Source organism: Sciurus carolinensis, chromosome 14 (genome assembly GCF_902686445.1).
Source record: "Sciurus carolinensis chromosome 14, mSciCar1.2, whole genome shotgun sequence".
NCBI lineage: Eukaryota > Metazoa > Chordata > Mammalia > Rodentia > Sciuridae > Sciurus > Sciurus carolinensis.
Genome location: NC_062226.1, coordinates 19,690,043 through 19,712,695, shown reverse-complemented (window position 1 = coordinate 19,712,695; position 22,653 = coordinate 19,690,043). Strand labels below are relative to the sequence as shown.

At 55.1% G+C, this 22,653-nt stretch overlaps 1 protein-coding gene across 2 annotated transcripts in view; it reads right to left on the bottom strand.

Annotated features, from left to right (window-relative positions):
- Whrn (whirlin) overlaps positions 1-22,653 on the bottom strand; it is an 85,158-nt gene that overhangs the window by 40,347 nt on the left and 22,158 nt on the right. For both annotated transcript variants that reach the window (XM_047525712.1, XM_047525713.1), the window contains exons 2-3: positions 20,979-21,200; positions 10,196-10,321 (exon numbers count right to left, since the gene is read on the bottom strand). In XM_047525712.1, the coding sequence (XP_047381668.1) occupies positions 10,196-10,321; positions 20,979-21,200 (348 nt within the window). The remainder of the gene's footprint in view (positions 1-10,195; positions 10,322-20,978; positions 21,201-22,653) is intronic.

The window sequence follows — 22,653 nt, the reverse complement described above, 5'->3', positions numbered from 1 at the left end:
CCCGCGGTCCTTGTGCCAGGGTGGCACCCCCACGGCTCTTAGCATAGCCAAGCTGGCTTCCCGGCAGAGCAGGACGCAGCCACACGGTACAAGTCCGTGGAAGGGCGCGGGCGTCCAGTCGGAGGACTTGCTGTCCCGGGAGTGGGCTGGCCTGGGCCGACACGCCTTCCCACCTGAGGCCCTGCCTCAGTCGCCCCTTCTCTGCCCACTCGGAATGTGCCCGGGAGAGCCGCTTCATCCCACCGACACTCAGGACCTCCCCAGGGGCTGCCTCGAGCACCGTGCAAGACAAGGGGGCCACTGGCGGCTTCTGCGTCACTGTCGTGTGACGTTGGCCATACCACGTGGGTGTGCAGGGCGAGAGCAGACGTGCCACGCGGGTGAAGGCGGCTCTGCCCACTCCTCCCCCACTTGGCGGGGCCTGGGGAGACCAGGCTGCATGCAGGGGAGGCCCCAGGGCTCCATCCCTTCTTGGCTTGCCTGAGAAACACTTCTAGAGAGTCAGGGTAGGAGCCACGGGCACTGGCAGGAGAGGAGTTAGGAGAGGGAAGGGAGGGGAACAAGACTTTTGTGACTAAGCACCAGACTCACCTGGGTCCCAATTCCAGCTCCCCCTCCTAGCTGTGTGACCTTGGGTAAGTTACTTAACCTCTCTGGGGTTTAGGCGTCCATCTTTAAAATATGATAATGCTAGTGCTGCCTTGCAGTGTTAAGTGACTCACTGCAGAAATAGCACTCACTAAGCACCACGGTTGGCTCAGAGGGAGCACTTCCCAAATACCGGTGACTAATATGTCATTACCTCCATTTTAGAAATCAGCAGACCACTCTGCTTTCCTTCACTTTGGTTATTGTTGGTCCCCGTTATCATCACTGCCCTCGCTCTGCCAACCCTCCTGCCATCTCACAGGAACACATCCTCCACATGCAGAAGAATCCTCCAGGTTTCAAATCCAAGAGCAGAATGGGCAGAAACATCTGGCAAGAGTCGCCAGTGTGGGGACAGCAGAGGACAGGACAGGGGTAGGGAGGGCTGAATTTAGTTTTTCCATCACACAAATTCAGGGTTACAGGGTTAACAGAGGTTCTGGGGCCAGATCCCCAATCCAGCTCCACCACTTCCTTGCTGTGTGTCCTTGGGCAAACGCTGACCTCTCTGGGCCTCAGTTCACTCATCTTTCAATGGCATCTGCCTGGGAGATTGTTTAGGGTTTCATTGGGGCGGAACATAAAAAGTGCTCAGCAGGGCGCTCTGCCCCATGGATCACCAGCACCTGGCGCCCTCCTAAATGCCCCCAGGACTCCACCAATGAGAACGACAGGTGGCCGTGGTCGTAGGGAGAGACACAGCCGGCCCTCCCCACCTGCACACAGGTCTCTCCAGACCCAGCTCAAGATGAGAGAGCATGCTCAGGAACACCTGTGCCTTCTTCCCATGGTCTCTGACGGCAGAGAGGACATCAGAAATCAGCTCAAAGTAGGTAAAAACGGTGACAAGGCCACCGTGACACGGTCACATGAACGCTGACTTTTTCTTTTTTTACGGTGCTGGGGCTCAAACCCAGGTTGCCCTCGAGCTGGGCAAATGCCCCACCCCTGCGCAGCACCCGGCCCTGTGCCTCTCCGTTGGAGGAAGCCCATCTTAACACTGTGAAGTGGGGACTTCACAGCTCGGAGACATGGGTTCTGGACTGCGCAGGGAAGCCACCTCCTAAGAAGCCGATGGGGGTCATAAACGGACCAGAACGGGCATGTCACTGTGACCAAAGTCACTGCGGATGGCAGGCCAGACCCCAGGGGATCTGGAAGGCCGTCAAGTGCTCACAGCTGTCCCGTCCCTGGGGTTGGATGGGGCAGGAGAGGAAGGCCTTGTCCTGCCAACAGGGCTGGGAGTTGCAGTTCTCCTCTGCAGTTTGCAAGGATCCGTTTTGCAACTGGAAAACGCAGTTAGGACTTTTAAAAACACACTCGGCTGAGGTGGGTGACTGCCAGGACTGGCCACTGCAAACTCACTTGCCCTTTATATTTGCAAGACATTGGTAGAGCCATGGCGAGGCTACCTACGATCCCTGTTTCGGCTTACACTCCACCAACTGGCCGCATTCCATGGCCGCACCTTGCCTGCAGGACATGGCAGTAATGTGGCTCACATGGTGCTTCCCTTCCCTCCCTACCGACAGGACTTCCCTGGGAGGGGCTGCCCTTCTCCGATATTTCTGTCATCCCGTTAGCGCGGCTTCCGCTTACTTGACCCTCCTCTGGCCGCGGTACACGCCTCTGGGCTGGCCCTGTGCCTACCGGATCTCCCGTGTTCATTTTTCATTCATTCATGTTACGGCATCTCTTTACTTTCCAGAACAAGAAATGACGAGCTCATCTTGCACCTTCCCTGCCCAGACCTGGAATCAACCGGTCCCCCGAAGAGCCCTGGTTTTGTGATTTGGAGGAGTGTTTGCAGACCAGGACCAGGTGCTAGGTGTTCCCCTTCCATGGCGGGTCCAGGAACCGGTTCTATTCGACGGGTGGAGCTCTGCGTGGAGAACTCATGCGTACACATACGTCTGCTCGGATTTCTGTATCTGTTTATTTCTCTCTGTGTGGATGTATGTTTTTTCCTTTTTGGTAATGAGTCCCATTCGACTGACTCTTACCCAGCGCTGCAGGACTTTGTCCCTCTTCCCCCTTTCCTTTAAACCTGGTGCTCCTTATTTAAAACAGACTTATTTTTTGGAAATGAAGTAGTTTCAGAATCCCTAATCTGTACCCCTTTGGGGACGCGGGGAAAGCTTTGCCCTGGACACATGCTGGGTCTGGTTCTCATCTTTTGCCTTACGGTGACAATCACATCTGTGTTCCAGTGACCTGGACAGCACCTCTTCTCTCCATGCCCTCCTGTGCTTATAGAGATCACACGTAGTGAGATTCCTTGTCTCAGTTGGTCTGCACGGTCTCCCTCCCCCAACACACACACACACATGCCCCAGTGAGTCTTAAAAACTTACGTACAGAATTGCACTCAGCGACAGACACCTCTGTGGGTTTTGACAAGTGCAGAGTCAACGTTCACCACTACAGACCCAACACAAAACTTCCCCAGATCCTTGGCCCAAAATTCGAGCATGTTTATATGTTTATTTTTTATGGATTGAACCCAGAGGCACTTAACCACTGAGCCACATCCCTAGCCCTTCTTCAGATTTTGTTTAGAGACAGAGTCTTGCTGAGTTGTTTAGGGCCTCGCTAAGTTGCTGAGGCTGGCTTTGAACTCGAGATCTTCCTGCCTCAGCCTCCTGAGTCGCTGGGAGCACACCCATGTGCCACCGTGCCCGGCCACTGTATATGTTCTTAATACAAGCCCCTCATTAGAAAAGTAATTAGGAAATACTTCCTTTCTGCGGATCATCTTTTCTCTTAGAAGGGTCTTAGGTAGAACAGAAGTTTTTAATGTAATGATGTCCAATTTGTCAGTTCGTTCTTTCACGGATCACGCTTTGCCTCACCTAAGGTCACACGGATTTCACACTTAACATTTCAGTCGGATTCATTTTGAGTTGCTTTTCATATAAAGTGTAAAGTCTGGGTTGAGGCTCCTTTGTTTGCACATGGACTTTCCATTGCTCAGTGCTCTTTGTTGAAAGGACTATCCTCCCTCCACCAAGTCCATAGCACTCGGCTGGGCTTACTGGGCGGGTTTGCTTGTGGACTCTTTCTGTTCCCTGGTCTGTGCGTGCAACCTTTTGTTAATACCACACCATGCTCTTTACTGTGGCTTTACGGTAAGTCCTGCAGTTGGATCGAGTCCTCCAACTGTGCTCTTCTGTTTCAGAATCATTTCGACTCCTCTCGTCTCTTTGCCTTTCCATACGATTTAGAATCAGCTTGTAAAAATCTACAAAACAAGCCTCTAGGAAGCCTCTGGGGTTCTGATCCATCGAAATCAAATGAGGAACACTTGGCATCTTCATACTCTTGCCTCTTCCTGTATTTTTTTTTTTTTTTGGTGGGGGGGTTGTGGGGATTGAACCCAGGGGCCTTAACCACGGGGCCACATCTCCAGCCCCTTTTTATTTTTCATTTTGAGGCTCTCATTGAGGCTGGCTTTGAACTTGTGATCCTCCTGCCTCAGCCTCCCAAGTCACCAGGATTACAGGCATGTGCAATCAGGCCAGTGGTATTGCCTCGTCTGTCTGTGAACACATTTATTTAGGTACTTTTTGTTCTGTAGTATTTAGCATATAAAAATTGCACATTTTTTTTGTTATTTATACCTAAGTATTTTGGGTGCCATTGTAAACTGTATTGCTTTCATTAACTCTGAGTTCCAGTTGTTTATTCCTAGCATAGAGAAATATAATTAATTTGCATAGGCTGCTGTGTACCTTTTTCCCCCTGCTAAATTCATTATTTAGTTCTGGACTTTTTTGCAGCTTGCTTGGAATTTTACGTGGAGACGATCCATCTCTGTAAAGTTGTATACTTCTTTTCTTTGTAAAGAAGAAGGCTTTATTTCTTCTTTTTGAACTACATACCTTTTATTTCTTTTTCTTGACTTATTGCACTGGCTACAAGTTCTAGTATGACACAAAAATGGTGAGGACATTTTTGTCTTATTTCAATCTTAGAAGAAAACACTTGGTTCTTCACCATGAAATATATTAGCTGTAGGCTTCTTTTGGAGATGACCTTCATCAGATGAAGGAAGTTCCTTCCATCCCTAATTTGCCGAGAGTTTCCATCATCAGTGGATATTGAATATCTTATACTCCTGGGATAAAACTCACTTGGTTGTGCCATATTACCCCTTTCACAGGTTCTTGGATTGGTTTTGCTCATGATTTGGTGAGGATGTTTGCATCTATATTCACAAAGGATAGTGGTCTATCATTGTCTTGTACTGTTTGGTCTTAGTATTACGTAAAGCTGGCCTCATGAAATGCATTGGGAGACAGTTCCTCATCTTTTATTTTCAGGAAGAGACTGTAAAACATTTCTTCCTTAGAGATCTGATAGAATTCATTCATGCAAGTGTCTGGACCTAAGTTTTCTTTTTTGAGTGATCTTTAAAATAAAAACTCAATTTCTCTTACACATATATAGGATGTTTAGATTATCTATTTTTCTTTCTAGTGTTAGTAGTTTGTGCCTTTCAAAAAACTGGTCCACTGTCCAAGTTAAGGGTAAGGAGTTGTTTGTAAGATGTCCTCATACCTGTGCTATTTTTAGTTGTTTCGAATTACGTAAACATTAGGCCATTACTTTTGTCATCTTCGTGAGGACTGTCATAAAATCTGCCACAATATGCTCTCATATCTGAGCTTTTTGAGCCATTAGGAATTATATAATTATTAATTCTACGGTATTTTTGGTATCTTCATTAGGACTGACATAAAAATTGGCCGTAATTGCCATCATGGTGATTTCTACGAAGACTCCATGTCCTTTGTTGCCTCTTTCTCCATTCCTTTCGTACTTGGTCTAGGGTCCTGGGGGGGGGGGGGGGCTGTAGAACCTACTAAATGACACTGCTTGGTGACCTTTCCACAAGAATGACCAGATGCAGCGTTGGGAGCATCGGGCTTGTTGCCTCCAGCAGAACTCCTGCGGGGCGTGTGGACAGGTCAGCAAGCAAGGCCCTGCTGGACCAAGGGGCTCTGTGCCGGGGTCTGGACAGCAGGACCCTCCTCTCAGCCAGGGGTACGGGGTGCTGGAACCTGAGAGTGTAGCCTGACTGCGGCCACCTGCCCACCCTCCCTCAGAGAAGACGCAGCGCTGTGGCGAGTACTCCTCAGCCTGACCTGGCTGCTCCCCTTCCACAAAAATGCCGGCTCTGAGCTGTGTTCAGGCCAGGTTCGGCCAGGCAGGGCTCCAGCCAGGGCTTTGGAGTCAAAGGCACCTGGTTCAGGTTCCACCTCAGCCACAGTCCCGCCTTCAATCGGGAACTATTTCCTAGCTGGGCGCAGAGGTGCACGCCTGTAATCCCAGTGACTGTGGAGGCTGAGGCAGGATGGCCAGTTCAAAGCCAGCCTCAGCGACTTAGTGAGCCCTAAGCAACTCAGAGAGACCCTGTGTCTAAATAAAGTAGATAAAAGGGCTGGGGATGCGGCTCAGTGGTTAAGTGTCCCTGGGTTCAATCCCCAGTACCCAGGAAAGAACATAGCAAAGAACTATTTCCTGAGCACTGATTATGTGCAGAGGCTGTCTTGGGCTGGGGGACACAGTGTGTAAGGGCGCCCACCCCCATGCAGCCCTGAGCTGGGACACCGTCATTAAGCCAACACTGGGATTCAGAAGGGCCTCCTCCCCGAGCTGCGAGGGGGGTTCTGGGAGACGACATTGTCAATCTGCGCTCCTTCGAGGGTGCTCAGCACAGGGGGGCTTCAGAGGCTCAGTCCAGACAGGCCGCGTGGGCAGAGCAGACGTGGCAAAACCCAGTCTGCAGAGGGTTCACACCCAGCCCAGCCAGCGTCACCATCAAGGTGGCAGCCTGGGTGGCAGGTACAGACCAGCAACCGTGACAGGTGCGCAAAGCTGCAGCTGTCCCCACGGCCACCGGGTACTATCGCTGCACCAGACACCTGCAGGGCTTGCCTATGACGTTCCCGGGAACTGAGGTCCTGCGCCAGGGACCCTCAGCCAGGATGGCAGCCTGGCTCTCCTGTCCACCCTTGGACAACCTCAGCAGAGGCCGTGAAGCTGGGCAGGATGCAGGACAACCTCACCAAGCTCTGGGAGCCTAGTGATTTCTAAGGGGACTCAGTGTCTTTTTTTTTTTTGTCTGTTTGTTTTTATTTTAAGTATGCGGTCAACTCAGGGCCTAGGGAGTTGGCCAAACAAAGCTTATGACCTTCAAAGGGCCTGAGGGTTGGGCCCGGATCCCTGTGTGATCCTGGGCAGGTTACTGTACCTCTCTGAGTCTCGTTGTTCGTCTGTTAAATCATGCTGTTAATGCCCACCCCAGGGCTATGGAGAGGATTAAATAAAAGCCTAGCTAAAGTTTTCAGCCCAGCGTCTGACTCATAATAACTGGTTAATAAATGGCAACGGCTATCACTGTGATTATTTTTAAATGCCACTCAATCTCTGCTGTCCTTAAAGGAACAAAAGAGCTTTCATGGTCTGTTCTTTGGTGGGACTTTAAGGGGGGAGGGTCAGCACAAAGGAATACGAGAAGCCCAAAGATAAATTCTGGAGGGGGCTCCCAGCTCCGCGGGCCACCCTGGGGTAAGCGCTGGGCGCCTGCTGAGCTCCCGAGGGCTTCCCCACTTAGGCCGTTGTGGTGCTGCGCACTGGCCGGACTCAAACTGGGCCTGCAGGAGCCGAGTGGGCCGCGCGGCTGGCGGCCAGGCAGAGGCAGAACTCCCACCCCAGGAAGGCTCCGCAGAGCCGCCAGGAGCCCTATTTACAAATAAAGCCTGTTCTTGGCTCTGCCACCCACACAGCCAAGCCCTTTATTCCACTTCAATGTGCCTAATTCCACTGAAAGTGCACTGGTGATACACAGAACGCAGCAGCCCGATGCCCCAGAGAGTGTGGGCAGGTGGCAGCACAGCCCAGGGGCCCGGGAGGGGAAAGAACAGGGGAAGGGGCTGGAAAATGCCTTACTGGGCGGGGACTGGGGACGGGGAGGCCTCTGCTGAAGGTGGGCATCGCTTGAGCAAATAAAGGCCCTGCGTGTGTGCCGCCACCCAGGGCCACCGAGCACACCCCAGAAACTTCCACAGGTGCTTCTGCTGGTGTCAAAATGGAAATCGTTTCCCTGATTACCAGAGTGACGCTTGCTCCATTCACACACTGCACAGGACGTAAAGGACACGGTGGAAAGGGTCCACATCTAACTGCTGGCGTGTTGCCGTGGGTCCCTCGGAGCCGTCTCTGTGCGTGTCTTCACATGCATGTCAACACAGAAGGGAGCCCCCGTTGTGCGGCTCCTTCCACACGCACAGCTGCAGCTCTCCAGCTTCAACTTTCCACATCTGCATGTTGAGCGGGGGACCCAAACTGTGCCCTCGGGTCCTGTTTCCTTGCCGGTCCTGGCAGGCACCCTGGGCTCCCTGGATTCTGCGGTCAGCCGTGGCCACCCTCTTGGCACCCTGGAACACGTCGTCCCCCTCCAGGGACTTTGCATTTGCTGTTCTTTCTGCCTAGGATTCTCCTTTCCTCTTTCACACCATTAGGTTTGTTCTCTTCTGGGAAATTTCAATGGAGACACCTCCTCCAGGGAGCCCTCCCAGATAGGACCGGGGCTGGCCTCTCTGTTACCTGACGTGCCATCTTGCTATTTATCACGGTTGTAATCAGAGTCGAGTAACATGTTGCCCGTGACGGCCCACCAGGATGTGAGCTCCGGGTGGTCACTGTGTCCGTCCTGTTCAGCTCCGAAGCTGCGAGGCAGCGTGTGGCAGAGGAGTCGTCGGCATCCTTTCACTGACACATGGAGAGAAGGAAGGAGGCGGCCAGGGACCCCTGCCTACATGGAATGTCCCTTTCCTGCTGCCACACAAAGGAGGGATCTGCCTGCTTGCCAGCATGGGCATCTCTCAGGGACTGCGGGAACCTACAGGTGAGGAAGATAGAGCACATTCCTGGCCTCTGGCCCCTCTGGCTCCCTCAGGCCAGGAAAATGTGCAGAGGCAGGAGAAAACCCTGGAGACCACCCAGCCCGACCGTTCCACTGCTCGCTGTTCCAGCGGAGACAGAAGCCCAGAGAGGGAAAGGCCACGCCCACCTCACACAGGACTCAGTGGCAGCTCCCGGGGCACAAAGCAACCCCAGGCTCTCTCAGGCCTGGTCTTAAATCCCAGCTCTGCCATTAGGAAGAATTTGACCTTGGGCAAGTCTGTTAATTCTGTGAGCCTTGGTTTCTTTGGCTGTACGCTGGGGAGAGCCAGGAGCAGGTGTGACGTGGTGGTTAAGAACATGGACTTAGAGTGTGCTGCTGCGTGTTCACATCCTGGCTCCAGCACTTCCTAGCTGGGTGACTGTGGGCAAGTTCCTTAACATTGCTTCTACACCTGTCCCCTGTGAAATGGGGACAAGAACATTCCTGTCTCATACGTTGTTGTAAAAATGAGGTAGGAGATCAAGTAGGAAGCATCCAGCACTGTGCCTGATACCGTCACTGCCCAGCAAGAGGATGACCTTTAATAAAGGTCCTGCCCACCAAGAACCACGCAGAGGTGCTCAGTGCTCTCAGGCCGAGACGGACGCACGGCCGCTCTTGCACACTCCTCTTTCCCTATTTATTAACATGGGTCCAGCCAGAATCCATTCACCACCAACGAAGCACAGAACCTGTTTGTGACATGCCATGCGTCACGCGATGCCCTCTGGCAGAGCGACCAGAGGGAAACTGAGGCCCCAGGCTCTTTTCACCCCACCCCTTTCCCATCTACCGCTCCTGTCCTGCAAGGCCTGGCTCAAATGCCTCCGTCGGCGTCACTGCTACTGTGGTGTCCCTGGCATCGGAATTGAGTCCAAGCACTTGCTGCCACTTACTTCAGTGACCTGTGTCCTTGATCCAGTGTCCTCATGAGCAGTCTCTGCCTCTGCAAGTAAGTGTGGCTCTCCCCAGCAGGATGTTATAGGGGAGACCATGGGTTTTGGAATCCAGACTCCCTGGGGTTCACACCCCGCCCTGCAGCCCATGGCTGTGTGACCTTAGACAAGTCCATTTAACTCTCTATGCCTCCCTTTCCCCACCTGGAAAAAACGGGAAATACCAACCCACCCCTGGGGTAGCGTGATGCCTGTGAGGATCACAAATGCTGGGCACACAGCTGGTCCTCTTTAAAAGGTGAGCTAATCGTGTCATTTTAATAACTGGCCTGGACCGAATGCCAGCCTTGAAGCTGCCCAGTGCTGCCCTGACCAAGCTCATGGCTTCTCTCCTCTTCCCTCCCAGGCACTGAACAAGCCCTAAAGTCAGGGCCATCACGGGCCATCAGCCGTGTTTGCAAAACAGCAGCCAAGAAAAGCAGGGCTGGCCCGAGGCCCAGCACCCCGCAGGAGGCCACCCTGCTGCTGCTCAGCCTGCGACACGGAGCACAGAAGCCAGGAGGGCTCCCCAGCTGGAACCCGTCCTCAGGTGGGGTGCTGATTGCTCGCTGAAGTCTAAGTAAGATCAGCTGCGAACAGCTCCCTGGGCGGATCCCACCCTCCCTCGCCGCGCATGCGGCCTGGGGCCCCGTCCCCTCACCTTGAGCCCGCTGCTTTCTGCTTCCGAGCCGGGGTCCACACCAGTGATGTAAATGCCGAGGCCGTACTCAGCGCCCCCACGGATGGTGAGGCCCAGGGACCGGCCTTCCCCCAGTACTAGGTTCACCTGCAGGAGGGAGAGCGGGTGACATTAGCCAGGAAGCCACACCTGGGGTGGTGGCCGCTACAGAACCCTGCCCAGCCCTGGAGAGCACCATGGGCTTGCGAGGAGGCCCCAGCTAGGCCTGCAAGATCCCTGGAAGGTGCCGTCCCGCAGCTCTGCCTCTGACCCGCCGGAGTCCCCGTCCTGTCCATCAGCGGGACGACTGCTGCAAAAGGGAGGAGAGGGGACCTCCCAGGGTCCCCTCGGTGCAGACGTCCCACAGCACGCCAGCACTGCGGGTTTCCACACTCTTCGCCACGGTCCCCTCGGCCACCGTCCACCTGTGCTTCATTCAGGGGGCGGACTTCAGGCCTCTTCCTTCCCTGCTTAGGATCAGGGCTCCCTGCAGGCTTGGGGCCCCCATCTCCCTCTCACCCCGGCCCCAGGGTCTCTTGCTCTGTGGTCACCCTGATGGACCTTTCGGTCTTCCTTTCTGCACGCAGGGAGCTCCCACCTGGAGAGTCCCCAGACACCATCCTGCTCAGGAGGGGCTCACATCTGGGGGGCAGCTCAGGGGCCATGGGCCTGCCTGGGAGAGGCAGCCAGGGAGGAGGAGGCTTCCTGGTGTCTCTCTCCAGCTCAGAGTCAGGGGCTCACAGGAGTTAGGTGGCAGTGCATCCCAGGGACAAGGGATGGCATGGGTCACATGCAAGAAAGCAAGCCTGGCTCAGGGACTTGGAGGTGGGTCACAGAGAATGGCCAGGGTGGGGGAGGGTCACACACAAGGGCAGGTGGAGAATCTAGAGGTTCTGGAAGGTTTCCTAACCTCTGAGGAGGCTGCAGGAATGCAGGTCAAGGGAGCCTTGGACAGAAAGGGGGTTTATGGGAGACAGAGGCGGGGCCAGCAAGTTCAAACCTGGCCCGGAGAGACAAAAAGGTTGTGCAAGTTAAGACCCAGTGACATGTAAGGGACCCAAAGAGCACAGGCAGCGGGGGGGTGGGCAGACACCTTCAGGGCAGCCTGTACCAACAGTCTTCTGCTTCTGAAATGTTGTTCAAACAAGTTACCCTGCGTTCTACGCCAAGCACCAGGAGAAGATGACTCCTGCTTAAATCTGCAACTACCCCAGGCAGAGCGGTGAACAGGACACACTCAGACCCAAACTGCCGGTGGAGGGCCCAGCTGTGTGACCTCAGGCAAGTTGCTAAATTTCTCTGTGTCTCAGCCTCCTTGTCTGCAAATGAGGATGAAGATTGTATCTGCCTGTTTACTAAGGTCCTGAGAAGAGGATCAAATTAAGAGACAATTAAGAATGTGTGCTAGTCTCCCACCCGTAGGAATGCTCGATACACGTTAGCCATCGCTGGTTCCATTTTGCACACGACAAAGCTGTCCCATTGAGAAACCTGACAACATCCACCATTGCAGCTGACTTGTGGCCCACTCAGACCTGGTTTCTGCCCAGCTAGAACCCAAGCTCTTCATCATTCTGTTTATCTGCCCCAGTGAGCAAAGAGGGGCGGCTCGGCTCCTGTCATCCAGCTGACAGCGGCTCTCTGGGATTTGGCAAGATTGCCCAGTGGCAGGGCCCAGCCCCGTTACTCCAAGCTGGTTCTGGTTTGCTCCCCAGAGAGAATGACTGTGAGTAAGGAGTGTGCCCACGAGGTCCCCATAGGCAGGAAGGGAGACTCTCGAGTGGCTGGCAGTCAGCAGAGACGAGCCTGCCCCTCCCTGCCCGATACAGGACCAGCTGCAAGAAGAGTGCAGGGTCGAGGTGACTGGGGCTTAAGGCCCTCCCTGGTCCCTCATCACACGTGGGTCGGTCTGTGTATTTAGAAGCCGACTGTGGGGTCACACGTGCCAGCCCCAGGGCCAGGCTGTGGAAGGTTAACCTTAATGACACTTCCTAGGGATGTGGCCGTGGCAGCTTGCCTCACCTCTGTCGTGGTCTCCTCATCTGGACAATGGGCTGATCAGCCACACCCACTCAGGTGGCTGTGGTGAGGGCTGAATGGGTCCACAAACGTGGAGTCCTCCGGGTCCTGCCTGGCACGGGAAGCCTGGCTGTCTGCAAGGGCCTCTCGGGAAGCACCCTGAGCTTCCCCCGGTGCCACCTACGCAGGACAGCGACGCCTTCGTCGGGAGGTGATGGATGGGCTGCTCTGTGGCGGGCAGGCCGGGTGGCTGGGAGCCAGGGCTGGTACTCCAGCTGGAGCAGCACCAGGCGAGCCCCACGCAGGGTACAGCCAGGGAGGAGTCCCGCGGGTCCCTCCAGATGCTCCGGACCTTGCAGGTGGCAAGACAGTGCCCAGAGGGAGCATGAGGCTGCGTGTGCCTCCTGGGAAGGTGCAGAGGGTGCCCAGGGACCAGGGCTGGGGAGCAGGCTCCTGATGGCTTGCAGAGAGACTGCCCTCACCCGGCACTGCTGAAGGCAGCTCCCTACCAGCGACTGGTGACACCTGTCCAGTTCAGCACGGCTCTGCAGGGCCCTCCCAGCTCCAGAGCTCTCTGTGGGACCAGACAGACCTCTGCTGTGACGGCCACACGGCCCACTCCTCCCTTGCCCAGGATCATGTCCCCTGCTCCATCACAGCCTGGGCCCCAGGGCACGGCACCTGAAGCAAACTCACCAATGTAAAGCCCTGAAACGGTACGGACTTAGGCTCCTGAGTCTGGAAACCACAGGAGTCTGCGGGTGTGCAGGGTCGCTCCCCTGCAGCCTGCGGGGAGGGGACCCCAGGTGCCGGGCTTCTTGTTTTCAGAGGTGCCTCTGCTCCCTGGCTGGCTGCCACCATCCAGCACCTTCCTGTCCCTCTCTCTCTTTCCACTATCCTGCCTCCTTTGCTCTGACCTCCAGCCTCCTGCCTCCCTGTTCCAAGGACACACTGGGCCACCCTGATAATCCAGGATAATCTCCCATCTCAGAAGCCTTCCCTCAATCACTCTGCAAAGTCCCTCTGCCACCGAAAGCACAACTCACAGGTCCTGGGGAGGAGAAGTGGACCTCTTTGAGTAAGGACAGTGCCCTCCTATAAATTGGCCTCTTCCCAAGTCCATTCCTGGGAGCCCGGGCTGGGGCAGAGCTCCCAGACACACAGCCACAGGGCCTTGAAGGCTGAGTGAGGTGGGGAGGGAGGGAGGAAGGCACCCCAGGGGCTCTGTTTGCTGCAGCCCAGCACCAGGACAGAGCACAGCCTGGGGTCTGGACTCCGGCCCCGCTGGGCAGGACGGCCCCCTCCATATGAATGAGCACGGATGGAACCAGGTGGCCTGGGGTCTCACACATGGCTCCTGGCATCAGACCCCAGCCCAGCCCCTCTCCAGGTGGCCCCCTTCCAGCACCAGGGCACCAAGATGCGCACAGGCAGAGCGGAGGAGCCTGCATCTCTGCGGCCAGCCTAGCACACGCAGGAGGCTGCGGTGGTCTGTGCAGCCCCCTTCGACGCTGAAGATGAAAACCAAGCTCCCTGCCCGTCACCTCCCACCATCCTTTACATGGGAATAAAATGGTGTTTATCACAGAACTGAAATAACAGTTCCATCAGCCACAAGGCAATCCACCTCAATCACTCGCTGGCAAGCGTCTGGCAGGATCAGAAGTCATCTCCAGGAAAGAAGATGATGCTGAGCGGCCCCCTGGCCCAGGGAAAAGACACTGCTACTGCTAACAGCTTCCCCGGGACAGCCACAGCTCGCTGGGGGTGGGGGGTCACCAGTCCTTCCACATGCTTCCTGTGTCCTGGGTACTGTGCTCAGGGCTTTGCATGCAGCAGCCCACTTGAATGCTGCCCGCCCCGAGTCTGGCTTCCCTGCGGAACTGCTCTGTTCTAATGCCTCTGCATCCTGTCCACACCCTAGAATGGAGCCCAGGGGAAGACCCCTTCATCTGTTCTCTGCGTATCCCCAGAACCCAGAACAGTCCATCAGAGGCACCTAGTACTCCTCAGCATCTGATCACCGATGGTCGTTTCTAGAACTAATTGCTATGTCCCACGCCTGTGCTCCTGTGTTATGTGCATGGCTTATATTTATTATTTTTATATTTATTATATTTATTATTTTTCAGAGCTGGGGCTCAAACCCAGACCCTCACGCATGGTAATCAAGAGTTCTGCCCTTGAGCGGCATCCCCAGCCCTTTAAATTTTTTATTTTGAGACAAGGTCTGGCCAAGTTGCCTAGTCTGTCTTGAACTCAAGATCCTCCTGCCTCAGCCTCCTGAGTTGCTGGGGTCACAGGCGTGTACCACTGTGCCCGCTCATAAGCATTTAACCAGCTGGTTTATGTGCATGATTATTAATCCGGAAAGAGCTTCACACCTCTGGAAGGGCCATCCCCATAGTATGGATAGGGAAGCTTAGGTGACTCTCCCAAGGTTAAGTGACTTGCCCTGGGACACAGGGTCAGGAAGTTCTGGAAACAGGCTTCTGTCCAGTCCTGCTGAGTCCAAGGCCCCCTTCCTTCTGTCCAAGACTGGTCCTGTCTTGTTATTTCAGCTGCTGAAGTCACACGGGCTAGAAGAAGCTGTGGCAGCTGCTGCAGGGTCTAACTGCTCCCCCCAGTATGGGGTTGTGGGTGGGCAGAGCTGCCACAGTGGAATGACACTAAGCAGGTCACCAATAAGGCACATGACCAGTGGGGGTTCACGTCTGAGTCCTGCTAACAGCTGCCCGCCCTCATCCCCTGAGCAGATTCAGATGCTGATCAAGGAGACGGTAGTGAGCAGCAGCCCGGGGTCCCTGGAGGGAGCCGCCACTGGCTGTGAGACGCTGTCCCCGAAGGGACACCCGGGGAGCCAGGGACAAGCCAGAAGGTGCGAACACAACCTGTCTGGCCACTGGCTCAGGCACCTGCCTCCATTCTCTCACCTGGAGATGGGCACACGCTTTGCTGGCCTCCTGTGACTTGGCCCTGGAATCTGGGAACAGCAGCATGGGCCGACCTGCTGGGAGGCTGCAGCTCCACCTCCCTGGACCCTGGACGCCGGTGTCCCTCAGCAGGTGAACGGCCCCCTCCGATAAAAAGCGGTGATGCAGATACAAGGGGGCATGTGGCACAACCAAAGAGGGAGAAAGAAAACTTCTCCAGTCTCTGAGAGGCTGTGGGGCGACCTTGAGGGGTGACCTCGTGGGGCGACCTCGTGGGGCAACCTTGCCTGCCCAGCTCAGGCTCAGCCTGCGCCTTCACCTTCGCAGTCAGAGCCCAGGAATGGTGGCCGGTGCTGGAGCGGCTGGCTCCCCAGCCAGCTCTTCCCTCCACCCTGGAGACCCCACAAGGACACACCTGTTCCCACCCATGCCGCCGCCCCGTGCCCGTCCTTCTCTGCACACCCCACCCCGCGGGCACACGCAGACCTCCCCCACCACGGCCTCACCCTGAACATGCCTGGGGAGGGCACGCCAGAGAGCCAGGGCTTCCACAAGCCACCTGACGCAGCCAGCAGCACCCCGACGGCTCCAGAGGCCCTGCTGACTCTTCCTTAACCCTCCCCACCCTCCTGGGGGTCTCTGCGCACCTGGCATCCATTCTGCCCTCCTTCCCCCACCGGCCCAGAGAGCAGCCTGCAGGAGAAAGGCTGCTGGGCCTGCAGGGCCGTCCCCACGCTGCCCCTCAGCTCATCCCGCAGTCGAGCGACTTCCTACTCCCCAGCCCTGCCACTGTCATGTCCTCTCATCCTGCAGCCCCATGGCCAAGCCCCCAAAGCTGCCCCTCCAGGAAGCCTTCCCCTGCAGCAGGGTCTACCCCCGGGCACCCCTCAGCACCCCTCCCTGTCCTCTTCACAGGACACAGATCACACTGAGCCTCATGGAATGTGCCAGAACAAGTCCTCCCCTGCCTGGACGGAGTGTCCACGATGGGCACCTGGAACCCGCCTCCTCACCCTGGGGAGGGGAAACGGTCTTGGCCCTGGACTCCACCAGGTCCCCACTGTGGCCTCGGCACTACCAGGGCTCTGCTAAGGTGCCACAGGAGGTTCTGACTTGAGGACCGGAGGACCTGGGAGGAGACGCTAGGACTGCCTCACACCCACTGGAGCAAGCTGGCGAGGTCGCGGGGACGCTGGAAAACAGCACCGCCGCGAATGGCAGCTGCTCATGGGGTTAAAAGTGGCATCTCCACATGCTGCAGCAGCCCCGCTCCTGCGTACAGACCAGGGAAGGAAGCAGGGTCTCCAAGGCGCGTCTGCCCGCCATGATCGCAGCAGCTCCCGGCACAGTCGCAAAACGTGGAAGTCACCAAGCATCTGCCAACAGTCAGGGATGAACACACGGGCCTGTCCAGGCCAGAGATGAAGGCCTGTGTCCCCAGAGTCACACGCTGAGACCTAGCCCCAACGTGAGCGTATGAGAGGTGCTTTGGGGTGCTTAGGTCCTGCAGGCCGAGCCCCGGTGAGTGGAAGAGCCTCCTGTGACGGAGGCCTTGGGAGATCCCTGGCTCTTTCTGATGTGCGAGGACCCAGCATGGACACTCAGACAGGCTGCCCACACTGGGGTCTTGGACTGCCCTGTCCCCACACTGGTGTCCCTGAGCCACTCAGCCTGTGAGGTTTTGTCCCAGAGGGCCTAAGACAAGCTGCAATGGGGTAGTGGTTGGCCTGCAGGAGGGGAAGTTCTGACAGGCCACACAGAGGACCTTGACACTGGGCTGAGTGAAGTAAGCCAGCCCCAGAAGGACAACTACCTTCCCCTCACCTGAGACACCAGAGGGGCCCGAGTCACAGAGACAGAGAGCAGTGGTTCCCAGATGGAATTTGGTTTGGACCTTAATGTCCCCCAAAGCTTGGTCCCCAGTGGATGGTGCTATTGGGGGGCTATGGGAACTCCAGGACGTGGTGAAAAAGTCTTGCAGAAGAAGTCAGGTCACCAGGGCTGTGTCCTTGAAGGGGACATCAGGATCCTGGCACTTTTTCTCCAGACTGAAGCTTCTGAAACCATGAGCTCAATCAAGCTTTCCTCCTTTTTAGCTGATTTTTCTCAGGCATTTCGTCACAGCTGCGTAAAGCTGACTAAGGCGCCAGGGTTGGTGGAGGGGGAGCAGCAAGTTGTTATTTAAAGGTTCTTAGTTTTCCAAGGTGAGAAGATGTCGTGTCCCTTGCCCGCAAGAAAGCACGACACAGGAATCTTCCTTCAGCAGTTTAATCAGGACCTTATTATTATAAAACCATGGTTTTTCTTCTTCTATCTCTTGAGCCGAATTCATACACTTTTATACTCTTACAATAGCCAATCTACTTCTGCCACTTGGCCTATGTTCATAGGTGCTCCCATTTGCAACAGTTAGCTCAACCAAATATGGGCTTGTTTACCTAGAAAGCACTTCAGGAAACCAGTGCCATCTTATCATGGTGGCGAGGCGGCTCACCACAAGAAGAGTTCTGGAGGGTCACTGTCCATCCAGCAAGGTCACTGCATTTGACAACACAGAACTGCACACTTGAAACGGTCAAGATGGTCATATGGACTCTCCCATTGAAAGCTCAGAAAACTAAACCCACCACGCTGTCCCCAGGTGATTTCTCAAAGTTTTCAAGATAGGAGGGTCCCAGGGAGCCCCAGAGCAACACGGGAATTCTCTCCCACTCATCGAATCTACTAACCAAGAAAGAACCTCAAGGTCTCAGGCCTGGAGATCTGCTGACCTCGCAGGAGCGTCGCCTCACTCGTGGGTGAGGCAGAGGTGGCAGAGGTGAGGAAGCGCTTCTCCCTCCGTGGAGAATGGGGGGTTGGCACCCACATGAAGCATGAGGAGGACAGCTGCTCAGAGGCCACAACGAAGAACGTCGACTCAGGAAGTCCACAGCCACACGTCGACTCAGGAAGTCCACTGCCACTCTCTGTACTTCAGCAAAGAGCAAGGAGCACCCGGGTCTGCTCAACAGGGCGCAGCTCAAATGCTGCCAACGTCTGGGGCTCCACCGCATTCTGGGACGAGGCGGTGATTCCGCTTTAACTCAGTCATTCATGTAAAAAATACTGACTGAGCATCTACACTGTTCCAGGCACAAAGAGGGTACCAAGAGTCAAGACCCGGATCCTCACCACCACTGAGCTTGCACGGGGGCGGGGATGGGGGTTGGGTTCATTCCACAGAAGAGGAAAGAGTTAATGGAGGCTCCGAGAGGTTATGCAGTTTTTCCAATTTTACACAGCTGCCAAGATTTGAACCATTCCGGCCATGCTGACACTATTCCATTTAATCACCGCAACAAACCCAGCAGTGAATTGATGACGACCCCTCTCTGGTGTCATCTGGGAGAGTCCCTGGCTCCTTTGGTCCTCCCAGGTATAAGATCCTCTCAACCTCTACATTCTTACATAAGTTACTCCATGACGTCCAGAGGGAAACGTATCTACCCCCATCCTCCCACCCACATAATTCTAGCACCAGTGTCATCAAAGACACCGGACTTAGGGGCTGGGGATATAGCTCAGTTGGTAGAGTGCTTACCTAGCATGCACAAGGCCCTGGGTTCAATGCCCAGCACCAAAAAAAAAAAAAAAAAAAAAAAAAAAAAAAAAAGACACCAGACTCAGTCCTACCTCAGGGCCTTTGCACATGCTGTCCTTGGCTGCCCGCGATTTTCAGCTCCCAAAATGGTATGCAGAGGCTCCTTCTCCTTCTCTAGGTCTCAGCTCAGAAGTCATCTCCTTGAGAGGACATCCCTGAGCACCTCCCTTCCTGTCACTCTCTACTCCTTCCCACTGTTACTATCCTTCAAATTGCATACATGGGAAACCTAATCCCCAAATTCATATGTTAATGGTATTTGGAGGGGAAGCTTTCCAAGGAAATAGGATTAGATGAGGTCGGGACAGCCAGGGGCAGGCAAGAGGGAGCTCCCATGGGGGCACTGGTGGCTCTGAAAGAAGAGGAAGAACAATCCGAGCTGGCGGGCTTGCTCCCTCTTGCCATGTGATGTCCTCTGCGTGTCTCGGTGCAGCAGGAAGGCCTCACCCTCAGAGGCCAGCACCGCGCCTGTGGGCTCCCCAGCCTCCAGGTCAAGCCCAGCCTGTGTATCTGTTGCAGCGACAGAAAACAACTAAGACCCAAGTCGCCATCGAGCTCCTCTGTGCTCCTTCTGGGTCATCACCTCCCGCGCCCGCCTCCTCCTCACTAGGTGCTTCAGAGCAGGGCCGCCTCTCCTGTGCCCGCTTCACCCCCCTCCTGTGATGTGTCACGCACACGGAAGGTGCTCCTCAAGTACTGGGTGGCCCACGGAGTGCCTCCCAGCTGCCCTGTGCCGAGCCTCTGTCAGGGGGATGGTGACCTGCACCTGGCTCAGGGAGGGTGCCAGGAGGTGGGCGCAGAGCTCCGCCCTCGGGGACTCTCCACCAATGACAACGCCCTGCTCAGGAAAGGGCTGGAGCAAGACAAGCAAGCTTGCCGCCCAGCACTGCAGGGCTGGCCTTGAACATGACCCAGGCCACGGGCAGTGCTCTGAAGACGGCGGGCAGGACAGCATGCTTCCCGCTGGGGAGGGCTCAGGCGCTGCCCAGCCTGGCGACCTTGAGGAAGCCCGGGTGCCGGGCATCCCTTCCAACCAGTGACCTGCCACCGCCTCCCCAGAAGCCGCTGTCATCTCCTGTGTCCTGCACGCTGACATTTGAGCAAAGAACACAAATGCATTAAATAAATGTTACAGTCTTATCGACAGGAAAAGGAGGGCGGAGAGGTGTCCAGGGGGAGGGCGCTTGGCCCTAAGCCGGGTGGCCTCCTGGCTGTCAGGATGAGGTCCTAAAACAGCAGAGAGCGGCTGGCAGGAGTTACACGTTTGGTCCCAGAGAAATGCAAACAGCTCCCAGACAGGAGGTTAAGACATTAGGGGACCCAAACCGTCTTTTTCCTTTATTTTATTTTATTTTTTGGTAATAAATAGTCTACTTATAGGGAGAGGAGGGCACTGTAGGGGACATTTTTTGATGCCTCTGCCTCCTTCAGGTTACCACACGCACCCATGATGCACAGCCCTCCCCTGCAGCTAGCATCTTGGTGAACCTGTCAATCAAAACGCCTGGCATCCCGCCAGCCAATCAGGTGTCCCTCCCTGGATGAGGCCTCCTGAGCAGAAGGACACGGAGATCATAATGGTGGAGATGCTGCTCCTGCAGGCTGTACCCTGAGTTCCTCAGCCTCACTGCTGGGACTGCCCACACCCTTCCAGCACGTTCCTCCTTGCAGAAGTCAGTCAGGAGTTTCTGTTGTTTTCAACCCAAAACCTACGCTGCCGAAGCTTCCCTGAGAGCAAAGTCCAGGCGGTTGCTGGAGGCCACGTGCCTGGGTCTGGGCCAGTGGGAAGTCCAGCCACCTCTGATTTGAAGGCAGGCCACCAGCCCCCTCTCTTTCCTTTCCTGGGAGCTAGATCCAGGACCTGGGGGACCCAGCTTCAACCATCACAGGGGCCACACCTAGGGCATTGTGGATGGCGGGACTCTAGATCCCAGGGTAAGTCCTGGGGCTGAGCTGCCCAGCAGACCGACTGCCCTGTCCATTCGGCTCCCTCAGGGAGAGAGACTCGCATGAAACCCCAGTATGTGTGGCACCAGCCTGTCCTGTAACGTACACTGCACAAGCAGAAAGAGAAGACGAGAAACAAAGCCCTTCAAAAGGAACTCGGGGCGAGGACAGAGCCACCGCCGGGTCCGCTGCGCCACCCGCCCTCTGCCTCCATGTGCAAGCTCACCTTTTTCTCGTCCCCGCCTTGCAGGAGCCGGAGGCCGCTCCTCTGGTCACCCTCACGCTGTCTCAAGGCGCTGCCGCCATGGGGGTTGGGCGGGCCCGAGGGTGGGGAGATGCTGCGGCCCTGCGGGTCCACCCAGGTGTAGATGTGGTTGGTGACATAGCCCCCGGGGATGCGCCCTGCTGAGTACACAGACAGCACCAGCTTCTTGGAGCCCTTCAGAGCCTAGAAAGAGAGAGGGGGACACAGAGTTAGAGGGAGGGGGGCACTCGTACCTTCCAGAGGGAAACTTGCTTCCTCTCAGGACCCCACATGTGGAGGAGGAGCCCAGCCCCCGTTTGCCTCCCCGACCCCCAGCCCTTAGTTTTGGCCTGTGGAAATGGGGATACCTGCCTCTCCATATCTTCAAGCCGACCTAACACAAGAAATTTGATACCCTGGGATACCTACATAGACAAGAGCGAGGCCAGCAGTCCTGAGGCTGCTGTCCTCAGCAGGGCCTGCGGCAAAGGTGGCCTCTGGCTGGCGCCTGTGCCCTTGGACCCTATCTGATGCACAGACTGTGCAAACTGGGGTTTCTGCTGAACACCCACTTTTCCTCTGGGAGTCTGGAGTGTGGGTGCCCAGCCCCCAGTGAAACCTCTCTAAAGAGTTTCCTGGATAGACAGCATTTCATTCGTGTTGACACAATCTGATGCTGGAGGAAAGCTGCGTGACTCACCGAGGCAGGACCCTCGGAAGCCTGGACTTCCTCTGGACCTTGCCAATGTCTTTTCCTTATGCTCATTTTGGTTTGCTTCCTTTCAATGTAATAAACATTAGCTGTGAGTACACTGCAGTCAGCCGCCCGTGCCCACAGCTGCTGCATCCACAGATTCAACCGACTACACGTCAAAAGTATTTTTTAAAAATTGCATCGGTACTGAACATGTACGGACATTTTTCTTGCCATTATTCTCCAGACAATACAGTATAACAACTATTTACACTGTATTTGCACTACATTGGGTAGTGTAAATAATCTAGAGATGACTTAAAGTATATGCAGGATGAGTGTGAGTTATATGTGTGGAAGTTATATAAAACAGACTTAAGCATCAGCGGATTTTGATATCCAGAGGGGGTCCTGGAACCAATCACCCAGATACTGAGGGACAACTGGATATTCTGAATCCTATGAGCCTTTCTCGTTAATCACTGAGTCTGGGGATGGTCCTGGGGACCCCAATAAAATACCAGATAAGAGTCAAATGAAAAAAATGTTGATAATAACAACAGCTTAATATTGATAAAAGGCCTGTGGGTGTCAGGTGCTCAGTTTTGCATCTGACATGTATAATCTCATGCAGTTCTCAAGGAATCCTATCCTGGGAGTGGGGAGTGATCTATTACTCAGATGGATATGGAGGGAAATCATCTGCCCACACAGCTAATAAGGGCTTCCTTTCCTATAGCTACTCATTTTGAGTGTAGACCCCATCTTTCTTTTTTTTATAGGCTGGGTTGGAACAACCACGCAGAGTGATAATCCCAAACTCTGTATGTCCTGGGTGGAAGACTTGGTCAGCCATATTGCTTTCCCACAATGCACCTGGAGCTGAGCTGAAGATGCTTATTCTGAGAGGCAGTCACTTTGTGCTAGATTAGCTGCAAACCCATTCCACGTTAGGGACTGAAT